This window comes from Pteronotus mesoamericanus, unplaced genomic scaffold (assembly GCF_021234165.1).
Source record: "Pteronotus mesoamericanus isolate MK-2021 breed Mesoamerican mustached bat unplaced genomic scaffold, CSHL_Meso_final contig_28, whole genome shotgun sequence".
NCBI classification, from domain to species: Eukaryota; Metazoa; Chordata; class Mammalia; order Chiroptera; family Mormoopidae; genus Pteronotus; species Pteronotus mesoamericanus.
The window spans coordinates 276519-300731 of NW_026555120.1; the positions used below are offsets into that span (position 1 = coordinate 276519).

The window sequence follows — 24213 nt, forward strand, 5'->3', positions numbered from 1 at the left end:
GTGGTAAGTTCCATAAGGCAGGTTGTAGAAAGAATTACAATCATCAAGATGGGACATCCAGAAAAGATAAAAAGCCATGGTGTCCCTCACAGCGTTGACTTCACTCACCTAACAAGAAACACCAAGGCCTAAAATCCATGTAGGGACTCTGACCCTGTGGTAGGAACAGGAGATAAGGGAGATGTGGTGTCCATTACTTTGAATATCCACACTGTGTTTTTGTGCATGTGATATATTAAGCAGTAGGTGTGCAGTGGAATTAGGACCACATGCAGGGAGCTTCTGGTAGGAAATTCAAGTAGAGGAACTGGAGCACATGAGAGGCACACAAAGGCCCTGAGAGGTTCTGGCCTCAGAGCTGTTGGCTGTGTCAGTGACCTGGAAGCTCCAGGTAAGGTGCCCCCTGGTGACTCATAGAGCTCTGGTTACTTGGCCTCATGCATTGTCTCAGGGGTTTATACCTGGTTCCCTGTGTCCAGTAATGTTACAGCACTTGGTAACCCCAAAGAAGTATCCTGAAGTTGGAATTCAGCCATAACAAGTCCATGGCCTGTGAGCCCAGACAGGATCCCCCATTGCAGGGAACTGCTAGACATCAGGGAACACATTGAAATCACAGGTTCAAGGACAGTGCCCTAGTAGAAAATGCAGAGGGAGCTGCTGCAGGATCTTCTCTGAGGGCGTGGGTCTTCCTCTTCTCAAAAAAAATCTAAATAAAATTGGACATGAGGTGTCTCTAAATATCCTATTCCATCAGTATTTACCAGACTCAAGAAGACATGAGAACAACAGTCAATGGTGGTATTTCCATGCCTTCTTCACATCTGAATTGTAAGGTGCTGAGGAAAGGGGTGATTTGATCAACTCAGTAGAGGCAGACATTTGGAGACAAAGTGGCCTAGCAATAGGGCATGCAGCTACCAAAGCCAGACAAAGTATAGATTGTGTCTGTGCCACCCGAAGGTGGGTTCACAATGAGGGGCATTCCCTGAGGTGGCTTGTTCCTCCTTTGGAGCATCTGTGTCTGCACAGAGCTCAGGAACATAGTAGGGGACTTATGTCCAATAACATTAATACATACTTGAACCCTGAGTTTTCCATTGAACATGGTCTCTGTGTGCACTCCATTCTTCCAGGTGAAGTCAAGTAATCAGCTATGAAGTGCTCTGGTTCATGGCTATGCAAATGAGCAGTGGTAGACTGTGTTAAATATGGGCCAGTCTGTACACTGAGACATCACCCACAGCCACAACATCGCCTACAGAAGTCCTGAAGGCTCATGCCCTCACCATGGACTGGAGCTGGAGAGCCCTCTTCCTGGTGGCAGTAGCTACAGGTAAAAAGATCCCCAGTCTCAGAGTTGGGGAGAGAACCAGGGGCAGTAAAGGAACATTTTAACCCACTCCTCTCTTATCTCCACAGGTGTCCACTCCCAGGTGCAGCTGGTGCAGTCTGGGTCTGAGGTAAGGAGACCTGGGTCCACAGTAAAGGTCTCCTGCAAGGCGTCAGGATACACCTTCAGCAGCTACTCTATGCATTGGGTGCAACAGGCTCCCAGGCAAGGCCTTGAGTGGCTAGGGAGTGTTTTACCTGCTATTGATATTGCAAACTACGCACAGAAGTTCCAGGGCAGAGCCACCATTACCGCAGACCAGTCCACAAGCACAGCCTACTTGGAGCTGAAGAGCTTGAGAACTGAAGACACGGCCGTGTATTACTGTGCAAAAGACACAGTGAGGGGAAGTCAGTATGAGCCCAGACACAAACCTCTCTGAGGGACACAAAAGGTTTGGGCTGTAGGGGGGCCTGAGGTCCCACCGACCACAGAGAACAAACCCAGGAACAGGTGTGGGCCTGGTGGGGAAAGAAGGGGCTTCCCCCTGGGAGCAAGGATTTCCTCTTAAAACTCTCAGCTGCATCCAGTGACACATCTTCCTTCTTTGCATCTCAGATTTCATACATTCTCAGTGCAGAAAGCAATGGAAGAAGTGATACTGTTTGCAGATGACAATACACTCTTTGCTTGGGGTCATTTCCTTCACCACATTCCTGTGTGTCCTATTTCTTCCTTGGCAATGAACCTCCCTGAGTGCTCTCACCTTCCCCCTTCTTGGAAACATCTCCCACAAAGAAGGGTACTGCTCTGTCCAGGCCCCTGTGTGCTTAGCTCAGTCACTCTGTCCCCCAACATGCACACAATGTCCTCACAGGTCTCCCTCCTACAGACTGGCATACCTTGCACTGCAGTCGTTGTCATCATCCCCTAAGGTCTCCACCTCTCAGGTCTCTGTCCTCCCTGCCACACATTACCCTCTGTTCCTCATTTACTGGGTGGATGTGGAAACGGTCCCGAACATAACCCGCTGTCACCTACCGAACTAATTATCCCTAAGTCTAATCTTTACCTTCTATCTCTTTCCTGCTCCCCCCACATGACCTGTCACAGCAAGAAGTTTAAATAAGTGTGTGCACAGTCATGTGTCCCAACATCATCTCCTAAAGACCCTCGAATGTGTCTCTCCATCAAGAGCTCCCCTGGTCTTTGCATTTGTGGGAATTTTTGGCTCTTAAATTGCATAGGCGATACCTGTGTGACATGGAGGAAACATATTATTTTAAAAAGGACCCATGGACATGGAAATTATGAGGTGACTGCCAGGAGGATGGTGGTATAAAGTGAATTAATGGTAATGGGGAAATATGATAATCATTGAATATACTAATTAAAAATTAAAATAAACTGTTAATGAACACAAATTTTTATTTTTATTAATTTCATATTGCATGGAAAGTTACTATTTTATTGGAAACACTATAGATAATGAAGAAGACTGGCTGTCCAGCCCCACAAGCCTGCTGTGAGGATGGTGCCTGGGATTAACGTTGCTAAGCCTGCACACACTGTACCCCTCTCTGAAAGGTGCAGTTAAGGTACAGGAATGACTTTGCCTGGTCCCCCTAATAGGGCCAGTGGCTCTGACGGTCACAGTCCCTCCTTTGGGACAGAATGTCACTGATGGCTTGCAGCCCAGGCATGGGAAAGTGTGCTCTCCACGTTGGCACAGGTGTCACTAGGCAGACAGTGAGCCACACACTCAGCCCACCACACAATGCCATGCATGTGGGTAGAAGACCATTTTGATAGAAAGGAGCCCCCCATCACCCTGAACCTGATTTGTGAGAGAAGAAGCGGCTGCCTACAGACTGAGGATGGTTTCAGTCCTCAGGAGCTTGATTGTGGGGACCCTTCAGGAAGTGGCCATAAAGGAACCTCAGGCAACAGTCCCTAATCACAAGACCGGAGGCCACAGGTCCAGACCAGCTGCTGACCTGGTCTCCATTGAAGGCCAGAGTCTTGGGCCCCGGGATGGCTCTCAAGAACTTGCAAATGCTGTAAAAATATCATAATGTGGTTTTCAAGATTCATGTTGGAGAGCTCGGGGAAAATGCCCACACCTCTCACTCCCCTGTGATGCACTGCAGGGGCCCATTCACACATGGAGAAATGTGGATGTCGGCTCTGCAGGTGGTTGAGGTGATTTTTCACAGATGTTTCTTCTTTGTTGCCTGTAGTTGCACAGGGGTCAGAAATGGTCATAGTTTTCACCAGCTGTCACTTCCTTGACTGCAGTGGTCCTGACAGTTTACATGTTGGTGGCCACCCAGAAGAGGCTGGCAGCTAGGAATGCATACATGTGCCCAAAACCACCCTCAACTATACCACAGACCTATCACTTCATGTCACTGCTCACATTCTTCTTGGAGGTGGTCCTCTGCCCACACTTCCTCTGGCATCTCTCTGGGTGAACCATGAAGGGTCTCAGCCTATATGGAAATGGCAGTTCTTTTAATTGTTGCAAATTCCACTGAGGTTGTATTTTGAAAGTAGACACTCATAGTTTACAGCAGTCACAGAAACATTGCATGAGCATTTGACACAGAACTGTCCACCACCACAGGGTGTACCAGGTCCCACATGACCAACATCAGTTGTCTCTGTCTCAAGCTGTAAATCCACACCAAAATACGTCTCTATCAGAGACACATGAAATCAATATTCTCACCTGTAGGCTACAGCAACATCAATCAGCACACTCAATAAAGATTATACTTCTACACTTCCAATCATGCCCTTTATTTATCTAACTTCACCATTCATTGCACCTTCCCCAAAAAACTCCATGCTGTGAATGGTCTACCATTCCATGACAGCAGTAGTTTCTCATCAAAAATTCCAGGGCACATGGAGATTGGTCCAAGGTTGTACTCTGAATGGTTACATGAGATTTTGATTGGCTTGCAGAGCATCCACGGGGCTGAGTAGGTGCAATTTCTGCAACACCTGTTTGTGTTAAAAAAAGTATTTCCAGATGTAAAGCTGCAGTCACTTTTGCAGCATTGGTTGCTGTCACATAGCTTGAAGGATCCACAGTCACAATGCTCTCCATCATTGACCACAGAGTTTCCACATCAGCAAATGACATACTTTCATTTGAATAATTGGATTCACTCTGGGAGCTTCAGTGTTTTCTACTTAATTAACTATATTTTCAGTATGCACCTTGAAACAGTTACAGAAGTTATCTACCAACACAGGGTAGCTGAACCTGACATGGGTGGCCCTCCCCTGGCAAACACGTTTCCTCATGACAAAACAGAACAACACTTCTCAAGATTAACTGACTGTCTATAACTGATAACAATAAATGATGTTTTGACAGAACACCCAGCAAGAGGAGGCTAGTGTTTTTGCATAAATCATATATAAATGGAGTTAATCCAAGTTCATGGGACTCATTTCTAATCACATTTAAGGGTTAATGTGGCTGAAGAGGACTATAAATGTTGGCTACAAAATTGTCATAGAATGGAGTCCCTGGCACCACCTGTTTGCCCATGGCTGTTAGCTATCTAACATTATAAATTATTATGATGCTGTTGTAGTACATTACATGAAACTTTATATCATGGAGTCAAGTAAACTACCTAGATTTACCAGAATTTGGGCACATTTTGACACATTGTTTTACCGAGTGGGCACTCATAAGACAACCTTTTACATTTCTTTGCTGGTCTTCATAGAACTCACTGCTGATCCTGGAGGCAGAACTGGCATTTGCTTGAGATACTGTGAGCGGGGGGTCTCTTCTTTTTACCCCAGCATATACATCGGTTCCCTTGCATTGGAGTCTTCCACTGCCTGAGAAGCTACATGTTCAATCCTTCAGAAACACTTTAGGGGTTGAATTTCATAGGCCATGTCATCATCCAAATTCTTCATACCTTTCAGGCACCCATAGCATATGACCATGGTGACCATAGAGAGAGGAACTCATCCAGAGAGCTGGGATAGTAGCAGTCTAGGAGAACCAAGGGGTAATCCATGTGCAAGGTTCTTTGGTCAACCTGAGTCGTCATCACAAGTTGTCACAGCCAGAACCTTTTCTTGTGCCACATGCGGATGAAGTTTCTCTGGCCCCAAAAACTCAGTCTCTAGGACAGCAGCCTTACCGTGGTGGAGATCCTTCCTGGAATCACCACCTAACTGGACATGTAGCATCATGAAAGAAGAGTGTTTGAGTATTGTGCCCAGAGCCCAAGGATGAAGAGCAGTGTCTTCAGAATGACTGGACCATCTGCCAGCCTCCCGTCCCTGCTTGGGGACAATTGTCAGTGGGAATGGAGAAAAGAAGGATCCTCAGTGGAGCCTGGTCCATCATCCACTGGTTACACAGGATATTGCTACAGAATATGTACCCTGGGTGGGGAAGCTGAGGGGACTAGGTAACAGATACAGGGTGTGTCGCAGAGGGTGAGGTTGTACATGAATCCATCTGGGAAGTCAGAGTGAGCCCAGTGACCTGCCTGAGGAAAGAGGAGAACAGGGTGACAGAGGGTACTTAGGACCCCAGAAACCTCTGAGAAACCAAGGTGGATCTCAGGACGCTAGGATTTTTTCAAGACACCAGGGGGCATCAATGCTACTATGTGGAGAGGCCCAGCTGAGAAGATGGCTCCTAGGGATTGCAGATGCACTTCCTTTTGTGGTCAACGATCACTCCCCTTTTATTGCCCCCTCAGTCAATTCCCAATTATTTTTATGTGTCCTATAATTTCTTACATTTTCTGCTTCAATAAAGTAACAAAGAACTGTGTTTGCAGTGCCTTTTCTTGCTCATCTGGATCCTCATTGTCACCATCTCCATAGAGGGTCTGCTTTTCCTGGCTGACAGACAATACACGTGGGAGATTCTCAATGTCCCTGAATGAGGATGATCCCCCCACACTCCAGTGCAGGGATGAGCCAGCTGATCTGATTCCATGTGCTTAGTCACACCCTCTTCTTCACACAGCACAGGCCATCCCACATGAGAATGATCATCCCCATGCTCCTTTTCCATGATGATCCCTGTCCTCTTTGGGGGCAGTGAGCCACTTGCCTCACCCCCAATGGCTGGATACTGAGGTACAGGATTCAACCCCTTCTGTTACTCCCATCAGTGTCCTAGATGGAGAAGCACTGAGTCTGGGGACAGAGCAGCTCACCGAGTGTCCTCAGGGTGGAAGCAGAAGGCCAGCACAGAGATGGAGCCCTGTGACAAGGCTTCTAAGCAGCATTGTGAGTGGGTCTCAACTCAGTCCTGGGGGAGAGCTCTATGATATGTCTTTCTCTAAAGTGCAACACCCATGAGTGTCATGAGACCAACTGTACATGGAGCTAATACACTCCTACGCTGTGCTGTTCAACCGCAACCCCCAGAACCCACCCCAACATCACTCTCTGTCTTCTCCAAACTCTCACCATGTCTATCCCAGGCATGAAACTCCATGAGGATGGGGCTCTACTCTCTCCTTTCTATCCCTGGAACATTTTCTTTAAATGCACCTCCCACATCCCCTCATGTTCATCTTCTGTGTCTGTCCCTTCATGAGAATCCAAGCCAAGTTACACTCAGGTAACCTGGAACTGGTCTCAGCCACCCTCTGAGCCGATATGTATTGCACACATGTGATTTTAGGTCACAGAATCTCTTGCAGGGAAGAGCTGTGCCAGGTGGAAACACAACTGATGAGTTACTTTAGAGCACCTTTATCCACTCACACATGTGTTGAGAGAACCTTCAGGTGGCCCATGATCTGAAGAGCATCATGATGGACAAACCCGTTGGAAGATGAGGTCAGACAGCAGACAGAAAAGGGCTGGGTGGCCCAGTCACTGGCAATGGTACCAATGTCTCTGGAGGCCAGAACTCAGATATATAGAGAGATAGGTGTTAATTCTAAAATTACAGGAAAAGGCTTTAAGCAAGAATAAAAAAGGAATCCGTAGCGTAAGAGCCAATTTGGATCCCTGACTGGAGTGACTTAGTGATTTGAGTCCCAACCTGTGAAATACATCTGGGTTGCAGGCCAGGTTCTCAGTAGGGGTTGTGTGAGAGGCAACCACACATTGATGTTTTTCTCTCTCCCTTTCTCCATTCCTTCTCTGTCTATAAATAAATAAAATGTTTTTTTAAAAAACTGATTAGGAGAAAATTCAGAAGGAACAAGTGAAATGACCTAAGTGTCCTGACTAAGAGGTTGCACAGAAGACAAAGAGTTTAAATTAAGTCAGTATAAAGCTGCTGAAAGTGAAATCCAATTTCATCCATAGAACTTGTGGAATCATGCAATATTTGACTTTGTATTACAGCGTCATTTCATAGAACACAATATCATCGAGATTCAACCACATTGTGGTTACTGGGAGGATTCCCTCTAAGACGAAGGAACACTCTGCTGTTAGAGCATAACATGCTTCTATCATTTCACCCACTGATGGACACTGAGGTTTTTATTCATTCATTCGTTCATTCATTCATTCATTCATTTATTTATTATTATTATTATTTTTTACATACTGATGCAGTCAATAATGCAGCAGTGAAAATACCTATTCCAAGTCCTAGTTTTTAATATTTAAATGGACACCTTGAAGCTTCATGATTCAGTCATGCAGGGTTTCAAATTTTTGTGTGTTTGAGGCATCATCTTGTATTCCAAGTGGTAGCATAATTTTATTTTACCATCCAGAGTGTGCAAGGGCTCCCTTTCCTCACAAGCTGAATAACACTAGACCTCTTCCACTTTATTTTTATGTCCTTTTAAAATAGCCATCATTCAGGGGATGAGGTGATTTCCTACTGGAGCATAGATCTGGAGTTTCTGGTGACTACAGGCCTCCTTTGGGGTTTGTTGATAGATTATTTTATTTCTGGGTCTGTGTCAATGTATTTTCTTATTTGATCCCTCCTCTTAGTTTCCATCACTCATCCTCAGTTACCTTTACAACCCTGAATTCTGCCTACCTTTTCCTTTTAGTTTGTAACAATGAATCAAAGTTATTTTAAATTGGGTGTGACCATCTCTGTACTTGAGTCCCATGGGGAGGCCATTTGGACATGTGTCAGTGAAGAGTTCAGTCTTTCTCACTGTTATTACCATAGTTTCTGGTGCATCCAGACCTGCTAGAAAGTACAAGGTGAAAAGATTAGTGTGACTTGAAGAGTGACCAATTATGTAGGCCTGTTATGAAGTAAAGTAGCTACAGAAGGACTGGCGTCTTGTGTCATAGTATTGTAATCAATTAATTCAACTTGAACAGGAGCTCCCTCTTCCTCCATCTGGACCTTCACTGTGGACATCTCTGTGAATCAGTCACAGCCACTTCTGGAGGTTTGGTTGCCATGGATATTATTGTGACAGTTTGTTCCTAACACTGGATCCAGAGAATTAAATTCTTGCAGTGAATAAATCCTTTATTGTGTTTTGTCCTCGATGTGGGGTTGACACCTTCTGGGTCCCACACAGAACATCTCTCAGCTCCTGATTATCCAGCTGCATCTCACACTTTGTTCTTACAGGGTGGTCATGGTTATGGTGGAGTGAGTGGCTGGGCCATCATTATTCTCAGAACACGGACTGAGATCTATTTTGAAGTAGGAATGTGTCCACATCTAAGTTGTGTCCTTGCAGCTTTTTCTGTCTCTCGGTGGGCCTGTGATTCTTTCAAATGTGATAGATTTATGTGAACTGACTTTATAATAACTCTGTGTTACAGGCTAAACAAAATAAGATGGGAGTGTGTAGATCTTAGAAAGAAGCTATGGTCAATGACACATTATGCTGCATCTGTGAAAGACAAATGTCCCATCTAATGGGATGATTAAGAACATTGTCAATGTAGACACCACAATGCAGGCACCTATGGACACCAGAGATGCCCAAAGCATTGGAGAGCATCAGATTCAGTGGTGTTGGCTGAGACAGCATATTAGGAAGATCCAAGGAAGGAGATCTCTGGTGGCTTCAAAGAGCTATGACTATTAGGTTCCTTATCAAGTCACTGGGGTTTATAAAGGGCATTTGTGCCTCCAGAGATGTCAAAGCACATGGTGTCTCTGCGGAAGAACTGTTAAGTCAGGCCTCAGCATTTCATTATAGATTAGAGATGGTGAGCGGTCCATGCCATGAGAGCCCAGACAGGACCCTCCCCTGCAATGCACAGGGTGAGCTGGCAGGGCCACAGAACACATGAGCTCAGGGCTGCTGTCCCAGGACCAGTTGCAGAGGGAGGTGGAAAGGGGTTTCCAGTTAGGCCTCGGTCTTCTTCTTTTCCTCAAAACATCTGTGAGAGTTCGGCATGAGGAGACTGTAAACATCCTGTCGAATCACAGCATTTACCACTTGATAAGGCATGAGAACCACAGTCAATGGTGCTCTTTCTGTGGCTTATTTATATCTGAAGTGTAAGGAACTGGGGATGGGGTGGTTTTATTAACTCATTAAGTGCTGCATTTTAGAGACCCAGTGATCTAGCAATAAGACATTTATCATTAAAGTCCAGAACTGATCTACATAGTCTCCATGGTGCTCAAAAGTGAGATCTGAATGAAGAGAGTGTGCTTTGAGGTATTGTTCACGGTGGGAAAATGTATGTTTACACAGTATTAAGGGACTTGGAAAGGGCTAGATAGCCTACAACACTAATAATGAGGACGTGGACTCTGAATCTCCCTCTGAACATTGTCCTGTGTCCTCTAAATTCTCTCAGGCGGGGCCAAGATTTCAGGTCTAAAATAATCTGTCTCATGAATATGCAAATGAGAAGAGGTAGACTGGGGTACATAAGATCTGCCTGTGTCCTCAGAGCATCACCCTCTCTGACCTACAGAAGTCCTATTGGCAAAACCCTTCACTATGCGATAGAGCTAGAGAGCCCTGTACTTGGTGGCATGTGCTCCAGGTAAGTGGTTTCTTTACTCTTGGGTTGAGGAGGGTTCCAAGGGAAGTCAAGGGGGATTTCCACCCTCTCTCCCTCCTTTCCACAGATATCCACCCTGAGGTACAGCTGGTGCAGTTTGGAGCTGTCATGAGGCAGCCTGGGGGCTCAGTGACAGTTTCCTGCAAGTCCTCTGGATACACCTTCAGAGCTACTGAATATGCTTGGTGTAAATGGCCCCAGGAAAAGAAACCGAGTGAATGAGACAAATTAACACTGAAGATAGTAAAACAAAGAACAAACAGAAGTTCTAGGGCAGAGTTGTCATTACCTCAGAGACATCCAAAACCACAACCTACATAGAGCTGAGCAGACTCACAAAGACAGGCTGGGATATTACTGTACAGAAGGCATAGCGTGATAACTCACTTGCCTTTTATTTTATTTTTTTCACAAACTCTGAGGAATTGAGTTGCTGGACTGGTCTGAGGAGATGACAGAGTTATGGACCTTCTGACTTCCTCACAAACAATCAGAATGTGCCCCAGGTCTGAGGCTGTTATGTACACAGAACGCATTCAGGGAAATGTTTCTCGAGACCAGATGCACTGCAAGAAAGAGGCAGAGATGTTTCTAAAAGTACCCCTGTTATTTGTCGTGAATGTGCTTTGGACATATTGGGAGCCTCCTTGTCCTCTGAAAGAGGCAGTTCATGGAGGTGTCATGTTTGAGCACTTGGACCACAGTGTCTCCCAGCCAGTTCCAAGTTCTCAGTTCCTTTATTTCTGAACAATGGAACAGTTCTTGGGGAAATATACATACATGGAAGTTAAGGGTGAACTTCTATGATCTTGTTTAATGCCAATCATCACAGATATGATATTTTGGCAACACAGTTGAGGGTTGACAGACGTTCCAGACATCAGCACTGTCAATGGAATCAAAGCATTCTTTCAGTGCTCACTCAGGGTGGTATCTTAAGAAGTCTACACATCTGAGACAACAGCTCTGTGAGTGTCCCCCTCCTTGGGCTGTTTGGATGTCATCACACAGCGGGAAGAAGCGTAGAGACACTCTTGGCAATAGAAGACCCATAATCGGCCAGTACTATATTCCAATGTCAAATGACCCATTCACAAATTTGGCACTTCTCTCTTCACATATTTATCCTTATAGATTCTGGAGTCAGAGCAAACGTGTCTGTGGAAATGAGGATCATTCACCATCCACAGTAATTCATCCCCATTTATGGATTTCATTTTTTCCCATGTTGTAAATTTATATTTTCATTACATCTGGTTCAATTCATTGAATGCCCCACATGTGTGATCATGGTGACAGGCTCCCATGAGTCACATTCAGACATTAATGTAAACAGATCAACAAACAACAGGTGCTGGCGAGGTTGTGGAGAAAAGGGAACACTACTACACTGTTGGTGGGAATGCAGACTGGTGCAGCCATTGTGGAAAGCAGTGTGGAATTTCCTCAAAAAGCTGAAAATGGAACTGCCTGTTGATCCAGTGATTCCCCTACTTGGACTATACCTTAAGAATCCCAAAACGCCAATACAAAAGAACCTATGCACCCCAATGTTCATAGCAGCACACTTTACAATAGCCAAGTGTTGGAAGCAACCTAAATGCCCATCAACAGATGATTGGATCAAACAATTACGGTACACATACACAATGGAATACTACGCAGCAGAAAGAAAAAAAGAACTACTAAACTTCGCGACAGCATGGATGGAACTCGAGAGCATTATGCTAAGCGAAATCAGCCAGGGAGCAAAAGACAAATACCATATGATCTCACCTATAAGTGGAACCTAACCAACAATGCAAAGATGCAAGGAAAATAAGACCAGCAACACTAAAAGGAAAAGAAACCAACAGAGACAAGAGGGAAGGAAGGAGGGGAGGCGGGGAAAAGGAAGGGAAGGGGAAAGTTAAGGAACGTGTAGCAAGGACTCATGGACAAAACCAAAGGGGAAGAGCTGAGGGAGGGAAGGAGGGAGGGGGCAAGGGAAAGTGGTGGGGGGTAGGCAGAGACAAATGTATTTGAAAAAATAAAAATAAATACAAAAATAAATGAATAAATAAAAGCATATTAAAAAAAGAAGAAACTGTGAGGAAGTGGAGGCTCTTCGTCTGAAGGTAACACTCAAAGAACCAGGGACCATGACACACTGTCTGTTTTACTCCCTGATTAAGGCTATGTCACACATTCATGTAGACACAGATCCTGATGGTGAGGTCCAGGTGCGGTGCCAACTTGAAAACTGAAGTTCAATATACTGTGCCATCCACCTGCCCCAGTAATGAGAGGCCACTTGAATGACCTATTCATTCTGTAAAAAATGAATAAAGATAAATAATGTTCTTCATATCAATTGCAATTTTATTTATAATTGGTATTTTCTATTAGTCGTTTGGATCTGCATTTTCCGTAATCCACTTTTTAATATTTCAACACACTTACTACCCAATTTCTACCTAAACCTTCAACAAAAGAGACCGAATCTGACTGAGTTTTCTTCTGTATCTAGAGTGTTTAAAACTAGTTTTACTACAGAAGCTAGGGAAAAAAGAAACAAACAATAATGAGGCAATGAGGCTGCTGTACATTCAGCACCAAACTCCACTGAAGGGACATGACTGGGGGGCACTGTCCATTTCCCTATAGAGTTCATGCTTCTGTCTCCTAATGATCCATACACACTCACCACCTCCTCCAGCTTTGGGTTTATATAACTAGGGACACACTCTCTCTTTACTTCATATTCTGATTACTTTGTAGAAGAAATAAGTTCAGATATAACTTCCCATTACCAGAGCTTGAATCTCCTTCACTATAATTTCCCCTTCTCATCATGAGTGTTGACTTTTTTTGGTGAGTTCCTTACTGTTGACTTTCAAAATTGTCTTTCATTTTACATCCTTCTAGTTCATGACAATTTCCTTTCCTAGGCCATGTATGCATCTCCTGGAGTGGTTGAGGTATTTGAGTCATTATAGGCTTAACTGTGGGGAGTAATTCTTGAAAGACATGAGGCTTAGACTTGTAACACTCTGGGACCATGTTATTCACATCACTATCCAACCACAGAGCTCCATATATAGTAGGAGATCATGCAAATAGGACTCTTCACCTCATGAAAAGCAGCCCAGCTCCAACCCTGCAGCTGTGGGACAGGAACGCAGCCTGTGGTTCCCAGGTGTTTCCAGTATCTCATCAGATCAAAACGCAGCCCATTCTCCATGAAGTTTGAGCTCAGCTGGGTTTTCCTTGTTGTGACTTTAAAAGGTAATTCATGGAAAACAAGAGACACTGAGTGTGTAAACAGATATGACTGACAAAACCAATGTACAAGTGACAATTTACTGACTAGGACATCTTTGTGTTTGCAGGTGTCCTATGTGAAGTGCAGCTGATGGAGACTTGAGGAAGCTTGGCAAAGCCTGGGGCTTCTCTGAGACTCTCCTGTGCAGCCTCTGGATTCACCTTCAGTAGCTATGTTATGAACTGGGCCCAGGGAAAGGACTGGAGTGGGTCTCAGAAATATATAGTGGTGGTAGCTCATACTATGCCAGCTCTGTGAAAGGCCAATTCACCATCTCCAGAGGCAATGGCAAGAATGAGCTCTACCTGCAAATGAACAGCCTGAGATCTGAAGACATGGCTGTATATTACTGTGCAAAAGACACAGTGAGGGGAAGTCAGTGTAAGCCCAGGCAAAAACCTCCCTGAAGGAGAAAGGAGGGCTGGGCAGCAGGGGATTCTCGGGACACCAGGGGACACTCAGGTCACACTGAGCATAGGCATCAGCTTGAGAGCAGCTGCAGATGCAGTTTAAGGCTGTTTTCCTGACAGGTGTGGAATTAATTCTCCCCACAGCAGTGTCCCTCTGGGAGCCCCCACTCTTCATGATTCTGTGCTGACCTCTGAAGTTCTGAACTACAGAAGGTTGTCATCACAGGAGGAAAATATTCTCCCGTGTTCCAAACCAGAGAGTCACATACATTTGCTCACGTCTATCCTAATGAAACATCACACTTTCTGACTTACATCAGCTGAAACCACGCAGAGTTTCTGAGAGACCCAACAGTGTTGCCAACCCACTTAATTCAGAGTCCAAGTCAGCCAGCAGAAGGAGACAGGCATGCTGGACAGCAGACACCAGAGACCAATATACCCAACACAGGACCACAAAGTTCATGGTGGTGATGGTCATTGACCTTACTTCATGTCCATGACACCAATAACAGTTGATATCATGTGGAGATAGAGGGACCCCTCACCATTTCTAGATATGGACAGCTAGGATGAGGATATCCCACACGGAGGGACCATGAACAATTTGTCAATTCATTGGGGAGCCTGTCAAGAAGAGAAAAGACTTTTCTGCAAGGCAGGAGTGATTGGATCATGACAGGAAAGGAGTCCAGTTAGGTTTTTATTGCTCATCTGTGTCAAGGATGGGAACTGTCCTACTCAGAGGTGGGGGCGGGTGTGATTTCAATCACCCAACCACATGAAACTAAGGAGAATCCCCTTTTTCACTTCAGTTGTCCCATGAGTGTGCAGCATGATAGAGAAGGGTGAATCTTAACATGCTGAGATCAAACATAACTATAGTCTGGTTCCTTATTTCATCGAACACCTAAGAGACATGAGTGAGAATATGGAGTTATCAGCTAATATGGGCAGAAACTGTTTTAGTCCCTAGAATATAAGAATAATGGTTTTATGTATGCAATAAGGGGAAAATAATGATAAATTATAAGGCCACCTTAGTTCATAGTCTAAGAACCTCTCCACTCTACAACATCACAAGCTAGTTCTATAGGACTTGGGTTCCCATTCTGCTCCCAGAAGTGAGAAGCTTCCAATAGATTACAGGAACCCACAGCTGGGGAGCTCCACTGGAGTCACATTCCACTGGGTGGAGCTATGATTTGATTCATGTGTTGTTACTATGAGCTGATGTTTTTGTCACTCAAAATCTAACATATTAAAACCGAGGCCCATGTGGCGGTGTTTGAATGTGGGGCCTTGGGAATAGCTTCAATCCTAGGATGGAGCTGCCATGAACAGAACTACAGTGTTTATAACTGAGGATTGAGGATGTTCCCTTGTTCCATCCACCCTTTGAGATTACAGCAAACAAACAGCCAAATAATAAACATGTTCTTAATAGACAAAAAATCTGCTGGCACATAATCTTGGATTCCTCACCTTCAGATCTGTGAGAAATAAATCTCTTCTTTTCCAATGACCCAATGCACAGTGGTTTATTACAGCATCGAGGACTGAGTCGCATTTTAGTGTAACATGACCACAAGGGTCAACACCCTGACCATATGCTTAAATAATTATTGTGAATTGTGCAGCATGATTTTATTTCCAGTGATGTCCAAGGACAGTTTTTCTCTCATCCTTTCTTCCAAAGATGAATTTTCCTGGGTGAATGTCACAAGATTCTCCTTAGACCATTTATAAGGGAGGCAGCATTAGATGTGGTATTAATCCATAAACCTTTTTGTAATTTACAACATCATCATGGAGCCAGTTCCATGTTTCACTAGACGTAAGATCCATAAATGCATAGTCCTCCTAGTCACTACATAACAGAGGCATGGCTTGTGTGCTCTTATAAGCATGGCCATTACTACCACTCAGGAGAGGCATTGGCCAAGGTGTTATGAAGGCTTACTTAGGTTTTATCATTTTAACTAAAGATGTCATTTTTTCAAACTTCCCAGAGAGTGTATATAATAATGACAGTGCCGTATTTAGATCATAGTAACACCTTACTGAATAATTATTATTGTGCTGTATGCATCTCAGTCACTTGTTATCTTTAAACCATTGAGGAAGTGGAGGAAGAGGCTGAGAACATATGATGTTCAAGACAGTTGAAAAGCTCTACATGTGTTTGTTCCTACTCCCAGAGTTTTTTTTTTCTTTTTTCTTTTCTTTTCTTTTCTTTTTTTTTTTTTTTTTTTGAGGCTGATGGATTCTCAGTGTGCAGATGAAAGCACAAACAGCAGCCCTTGAAGTATCCACAACCCTCAGCCTTTGGGAGGTTGGCATTGGGGATGAACTTCTCTCTGTGTGTTGACACCAGAACAGAGTCACACAGGGAATTTATTTTGAGCTGAATAGTCTGAACAGTGTGTGTGGAATATCTCTATAAATGTAATTGCGTTAAACTGATCAATGGTATAAATGAACAACAGCAAGAACTGTACAGCACAGAGACTAACCAGCATATTTTTTAAAATCTCCACTATCACTACAAGGTTGCTTGTTTCTCTGAGTTGAGTCGGGGCATTCATCTGCGGACTCTTCACATCTCTGTCCACATGGGGAATAGCAAATGCCAATGGGTCATTTCCCAATGCTGATACACCAAGCCCTGACAGTGTCCATGCACCTCTGGGAGAGGTGTTCTTGCACTCCCATTTGACAGTGACATTCACTGATGCAGTTAACACATGAAGAGGGAGCAATATAAATATTAAGCTGAGATGAGAACTTGATCTGATGCTTGTAAATGGTAACATTAAGAAGAATCCTAGGAATTGATTTTGTCTGTGTGCCTCTCTTAATGAGAATATCTTGTCTGCAGATGTGTAATGTGAAGTGCAACAGTGGAGTCTAGGGGGCACCTGAGAGAGTCTGGGTGTCTCTGATTCTCTCCTGCAAAGGTTCTGGATTCGCATTCTGTGACTATTATATAATCTTGATGCACCAGCATCTAGGAATGAGGCCAGAGTGGATAGGTGTTATAAGAAACAAAATAAACAGTCACACAAAAGAATATGCTGCATCAATGAATGGCATCTTTCATTGTCCTTCTCAAGAGATGATTCCAATAGTACTGATCATCTTCAAATGAGAGCCAAGGACACAGATCTGTATTGCTCCTTGAGAGAGGAAGAGAGGAAGTTAGGGAAAGCCCATACACAATCTTCTTTGCAGGAGGGTATGCAACCAATAGGAATGCTCAGGGCCCATGGGGTGTGTAGGAGCAGGGCACATGTTGGTTAAGGCTTGGTTCCACCTCTGGCCCAGGAGATTCCTCTCCATGTGACATTGCATATGTAGACACCTAAGAAAGCAATCGCCATGAATCAAAAGCAAAAGAGTCTCCTCTATCTGACACACATATTAGCTCTGATTGGGAATTCTTACCCAAATAGATCTGTTGTCAACAGTTGGTTTTTATTTCAGTTTGACTGGTTCACAAGGTGCCCAAAGTTCTGGCTGAAAATTTCTTTCTGGGTTTGCACATACCTTGCTAAAATGTGAGCATAGCCTATCAACTGATGTTTCAAAAGGACTTATTTCAAAAATTTGAGTGGGCACCATCCATTCCACTGAGGGATTGACTGGAACAAACAGCGAAGGAGAGAAAATTAAGCCCTTCCCACCTGTCTACTGTTTTCTGGAGCTGGGGCAGAGGTCTTTTAACCTGTCCACCTTTGTCCACAGCAAACTGACCAAGCTTAGTTACGAAAGCAGCTTTCCTGTGTCTCCTGCCTGCAACCTCCGCTCATGGGATATTAGGACATCTCCTGGTCATAATGTGAGTCCCAATTCTTTATAAATGTAAATGCAAATATGCATATTATAGGTAAGCTTCCCTGGAGCATGGAAACCAACTGGATCCTTCCCCTGAGGCAGGCATGTGATGTTGGTGTAAGGTAGGCATCCACACCTAAATTCAGCACAACACATCAGTCTAGTGGTGATGCTGTCCATTTTTGAGGACATATCAGCAGTGACTGGGGCCCTCTCCTCCTTAACTAAGTGCATCACAGTTTCTTATGGAATTAATATATACATAACATGTATCTAAGCAGCTGACTGGAAGTGTTCACTTTAGAAGAATGAATTTTACGTTCACATAAAAATGTATACAAATAATTACAGTCTTTTTGTGTTAGAAGAAACAAAACAGCCAAATGCCCTTCTAGTTTTAAAACAAAGAAACTGGGAAATAGCCATGAGTGGACTTCTACTCAGCAAAGAAAATTAGCAGGTGCAGACATCAATGCAGGTGGGTCTCAGAGATCACTCAACCTGGAAGGAGGCTGTCTCAGGACAACAAATGGGAATGCCCTGGTGTTCACACAGCCACCCAGGATGACAGTGGCTGGGCTTTCTGTTCCTTTCTCCCATTCCCAGGTGGGAAGATTCACTCCAATATGACTGACAGTGCCCTGAAACTCAACATGGCCCTGAGGGATGGAGGGCTCCACAAACAGGAGCAAATACTCACAGGCTTCTGTGAAGCACGGAATCCACCACCAGGTCTGATATTGTTCAGACACCAGCTGTCTCCCCAAGGAGCCTCTGTCTTTGGTTCTCTTCATGGTGCAACACTCCAAGGCAGTCTATGCTCCACTGATCTCCGATTTCCTGCAACCACCTTTTCCGCACACCCAAGCCTCAAGCACCTTCATACACTGCTGGAAATGACATTTAATTTAAATTTGTAGTATAAGTGGAATCATACAATATTTGCCTTTAATGATATCTTTACTTCACAGAGCATAATGTCACCTAGTTTCGACCATGTTGTAGTTTATGACAGGATTTCCTCTTTTCTAAGGCTGTGTAATACTCGGTCATGGCTCTATAGCACTTTTTAATCCATTCACCCGCTAATGGACACCAAGGTGAATTTCACATTTTTACTGCAGTGAAAAACGCTGCAATGAAGAGGACAATTGAAAAAGCTCTTACATGTACTGGCTTTTATTATTGAATATATATCCAGAAGCTTCATGGCTCCAATCATGCAGGGTTTCAAATTTTGAGAGAGGAGGTGAAACAGCATCTTGTTTCCCATGTGGCAGCACGATTTTATCTCTCCCTCCACAGTGTGCAAGGGCCCCCTTTCCCCACACACTCACCAACACTTGACCTGTTTCACTTTCATTTTCTGTCCTTTTACAATGGCCATCCTGCCAGGACTGAGGTGATTTCCGACTAGGACTTTGACTTGGAGTTCCTCATGACTATGGGTCTGCTGGTTAGCGGGTTAACAGATTCATTCATTTCTGTGTCTGTGCAATTGTCGATTTCTCTATTTGATTCCCTTTCTTAGTTTATATCCCTCACCTGCAGTTACCTTTATAATCCCAAAGTCTGCCTATGATTTTCTAATAGCTTCTAACAAGTAATCAGAGTTGTTTTAAATTCACTGCTTGACAATCCCAATACCTGTGGCCCACAGGATTACCATTTAGACGTATATCAATTTCGACTCTTTTCTGGCTCTTTAGTATGTCCATAGATTCTGGCTCACCCAAAACTGCGAGGACGCATAGTAGCTATAGGTGTCTTGTTGTGTATCATTACATCATGCTCATAATTAAGTAACTCAGCTGGAGTAAGAGATCCCTCCTCCTACTTCTAGACCTTCACTGTGGATGTCTCTGCAAATCAGTCAAGGCTGCCTCTGAAGTTTGGTGCCATGGGGACCATTGTGGAAGTTTGCTTCTCCCATTGACTCTAGAGAATTAAATTCTTGCAGTGACCCCTTGATTGTGCTTACTATTTTTGTGTGGGATTGGGACCTTCTGACATCCATGTAGAGCGTTTCTCTGCTTCTGCGTGTCCAGCTGCATCGTGCCCTCATGCTGATAGGTAGGATGTGAATGTGGGGGTGGGGCTGGGCCAGCCACACTCCTGGACCCCAGACTGAGCCTTATTTTTAGGCAGGGGTGTATCCAGGTTTAGGTTGCTTTCTTGCTGCTTTTTCTCTCCTTCAGTGTCTCTGAGATTTTCTGTAAATATTCTAGATTTACTATATTTTGCCATGAATACTGCACAACCTTGATTTTCGTCCAAACTTTCAGGGAAAAAAGTTTTATTTTAATATTTTAATTCAATGTTTATTTATTTATATTTAGAAATGAAACTCATTTTCATATTCCAGAGTATTATTTTGAATATGGCTATTGTTATTGATTTCTAGAATCAAGTTTTAAACACATACGCATAAATAAAAGAAATATAAAATTTGAGATATGTAATTAGCTTGACTAATATTTAATATGCATCTTTATTTTTCTCTAAACACCTTGGGTTAAAAATGTGCAGTATATACAACAAAATAGGGTATATTAGCTGACTTTATATTAACTCTGTTTTGCAGGCTCAGGAAAATAAGGCTGAGGTAGGCAGGTCTTATTACAAGGAATCTAAAGTCAGGTGACTGATTATGCTGCTTTTATGAAAGACAGATGCTCCATCTATAGGGTTTGATTCAGAAAACTGTCAATGTCCAAAAGGAAACCTCCGTGTGTTGCTGTGTGAGAGACTCAGAGAAATAAAGTCGGCATGAGCCCAGACACACATCTCCCTGTGCACAGACAAAAGGGCTGAACTGCAAGGGGCTCTCAGGACCCCAGGGGGGAAAGACAAATACATCCAATTCACAGAACCACAGGGACTCGGTCCAGCGAGGGCCACTTTTCTGGTCCACTGTACATGCATCAGTTCTTCTTCACCCGGGGAAATGCCTGTCCAGTGTCCCCTATTCTCCTGCCCTTCTGTCTTTTGTCTGTGCCCTCTCAAAATGGGAACATGTTGCAGGTAGGTCAGTGAGACTCCCCTTATGTTGGGTAAGTGTTGGCTGCACTGACTGGACAAGTGTTTCCTGGGTCTGACCTTGCCCAGGTCAAAGCAGACTTCTTCTCACCAATACTCTGCAGGTTTCAGGTGTTGGGAGAACTGGAAACTACAAGGGTGGGCTCTCTCCAGTCTTCACATCAATCACATTTTCTTTTGGTCTGTTGTCAAAGCAGGTCACTCACTAGGTTTGGCTCAGCGTGCAGTCCCTGCCTATGTGCTAGGAAGTGTGGAGAAGGGAGATCTGCAGTTAATTACCATGGAAATCATGACGATGTGTGTGTGTGATTTATTGAGCATAACTGTGCAGTGGGATTACAGTGACATGCAGGGATCCTCAGATGGGAACTTCATAGAAGGAACCCTATCACATAAGAGGCTGCAAAAGCCACTGAGAGCTTCTAAACCCTGGAGAACTTGGTGGACCAGTACATCTGGAAGCTTCAGAGAAGGGGCTCTATGGTGGCTCATAGCCCCTGCATCTGGGGTCTCTGAGGAGTCACTAGGGTTGAGTAAAGCTGATTCTCTCTGTCCAGAGATGGCAAAGCACATATATCCCAGAGGGAGCATCCTGACATCAGAATAAAACTTGTGAGCCCTGTCAGGGCCTCCCCCAGCAGAGCATGAACTGGTTAACAGAAGACGTGTGGAATCCACATGTTCAGGGCTGCTTCCCCAGGAGAAGGTGTACATGGAACTGGGGAAGGTGAGGGCCTGCACCTTCTTCTCAAAATACATGTAAAATAAAAGTGGGCATGAGGTTATTGTAATATCATACTCCATCAGAGCATTTACCAACTCAATAAAGCATGAGAACCACAGTGAATGGTGGTAGTTTTATGGCTTCTTTATATCTGAATTGTAAGGAGCTGGGGACAGGGATGGTTTTATTAACTCACTAGGTGCAGAATTTTGGAGACACACTGATCCAGCAATAAGTCATTCAGGTCTCTAGGCCAGGCATATCCAAGTGGTCTCTGTGTCATTCAAAGGTGGGTTCACAATGAGGAGCATGTTCCTCAGAGGGATGAGCTATGTCAGCAAATAGCTCAGGGCCCTGACAGGGGACACATGTCCTCCAAAGTGGATTAAGACATGGTCCATGAGACTCCCACTGAGCATAGTCCATGTGCCATCTATTTCTCTCAGGATGGTTCAAGACTTCAGCCACTGAACACTCTAGATCATGAATATGCAAATAAGCAGAGGTAGACTAGGTTAAATGTCTGTCTGTCTGTGTCCTGAGAACATCATTCATGGCCTCATCTTCCCCTGAATTCCTGATCACACTGCCTCTCACCATCGACTCGAACTGGAGGGCCCTGTTCCTGGTGGCAGTTGCTACAGATAAAGGGGTCTCCAGTCCCCGGGTTTAGTAGGGGACCAGAAACAGTCAAGGGGGATTTCCACCCACTCCGGCTTCTTTGTCACACCCAGGTGCAGCTGGCGCAGCCTGAGGCTGAGGTGAGGAAACCTGGGGCCTCAGTGAGGGTCTCCTACAAGCCTTCTGGAGACACCTTCACCAGCTACTGGATACACTATGTGTGACAAGTCCCAGGGAAGAAATTTGAGTTGTAGGGTGTCATTAACCCTAAGAATGGTAACAAACTATGCTCAGAAGATCCAGGGCAGAGTCACCATAACTGCAGAGAAGTCTGCAGTACAGCCTACATAGAGCTGAGCAGCTTGAGAACTGAAGATATCGCTGTGTATTACTGTGCGATAGACACTACGAGAGAAAGTCAGTGTGAACCCAGACCAAAAAAAAAAAAAAAAAAACTACCTGGGGGAGACAGGAGGGATGGGCTTCAGGAGCTGTCAAGACACCAGGGGGCTCTCAGGTCCCACAGCCCAATGAGAACAAACCCAAGGGTAAGTGTGGGCCTGGTGAGGAAAGAAGGGGCTTCCCCTTGGGAGGAGGGATTCCTCTCAGGGATCTCAGATGAATCCATGGATATTTTTTTTTCTTCTTTTTGGCTCTGATTTGTCTCATTCTCCCTATGAACAGGAAAGGAATTGCAAACTGTTTGCAAATGAGATTTCATCCTGTGTCTGGGATCTTTTTTTCATAGTGCTCTTGTGTGTCCTTTCTCTTTCTTGCCAATGAACTGCCCTGACTGCTCTACTCTTCCCTGTGGTTGGAAGTGTTCCCCACAGGAGGGTTTTATCCCCTCCCAGGCCCCTGTGTCCTGAGCTCAGTCTCTCTGCCCCCCAACATGTGCAAAATGCACTCACACATTTATACCTTTCTGACAGACACACCTCACTATGCAGGGCTCTGATCATCTGCAAGCACCTCCACCCCTCAGCTCTCTGCCCTCCCTGACACACCTTAACCTCTTCTTCCTTTTTTACTGAGTGAACATGTAAACATACTTTAACTTGACTCCCTATCACCTTCCAGCCTAATTATCCCTAAATCTATCCTATACCTTGAGGACCATGAGCTTGAGGTCCTTCTCACTCTTCCCTGCTACCCATACATGCCAGACACAGCTGGAGTTTAAATAAGAATGTGTACAGCCACATGCCCCAACTTCCTCTGTTAAAGTCCCTAGAACATGTTTGTCCATCAAGGAGTCACCTGGTCCTTGCATTTGTGGGAATCTTTGGCTCTTGAATCCCAGAGAACTTTCCTGTATTGCATGGAGTAAACATGCAATTTTAGAAATGACTCATGGACAAGGACAGCACTGAGGTGATTACCAGGAGGACGGTGGTTTAAGGAGATTATGGTAATAGAAAAATACAATAATGATTTAAATTAAACTTGAAGAAATAAAATAAATGAAAACATAAAATTTTATTTTTGTTATTGACATTACATTGTAAAATACGATTTTGTTGGAAACCCTTTAAATACCGAGGGAAACTGCCTCTCCAGCCCCCCAGGCCTGCTTTGAGGATGGTGTCTGGCACTCGCGGGGTGCAGCCTGCACATTCTTGGCCATTTTCTGAAAGTCACAGGTGAGGAGGAGGAGCATGACCATCTGTGGGCTTCCTTGGAGTGCTGATGCACTGATGGCCACACTATCTACTTTTGGACTTAAAGACACTGAAGAACCACTGTCTCAACACAGGATAGTGTGCTCTCCAAGGTGACACAGGTGTCACTAGGCAAACAGCGGGCCGCGCACTCAACCCACCACCTACATCTGAGGCAGGGGATAGTCAGGAAGCAGGAAACTCCAGAGGTGCCTCAGGGCTAAGAGAGAGAACATGTATAGAGGGCAGACACCCTGTTCTAATACTGGTAGTTTCTGCCTCTGGAAAAACGTTGAATCCTAGTGAATCAGGAG

At 44.4% G+C, this 24213-nt stretch overlaps 1 gene segment (V, D, J or C); it reads left to right on the forward strand.

Annotated features, from left to right (window-relative positions):
• The first annotated feature begins 1290 nt into the window (after positions 1 to 1290).
• LOC129071930 (immunoglobulin heavy variable 1-69D-like) lies at positions 1291 to 1775 on the forward strand. The segment is given in 2 exon segments: positions 1291 to 1336; positions 1423 to 1775. Coding segments are annotated over 2 exon segments (399 nt in total).
• Positions 1776 to 24213: the final 22438 nt, after the last annotated feature.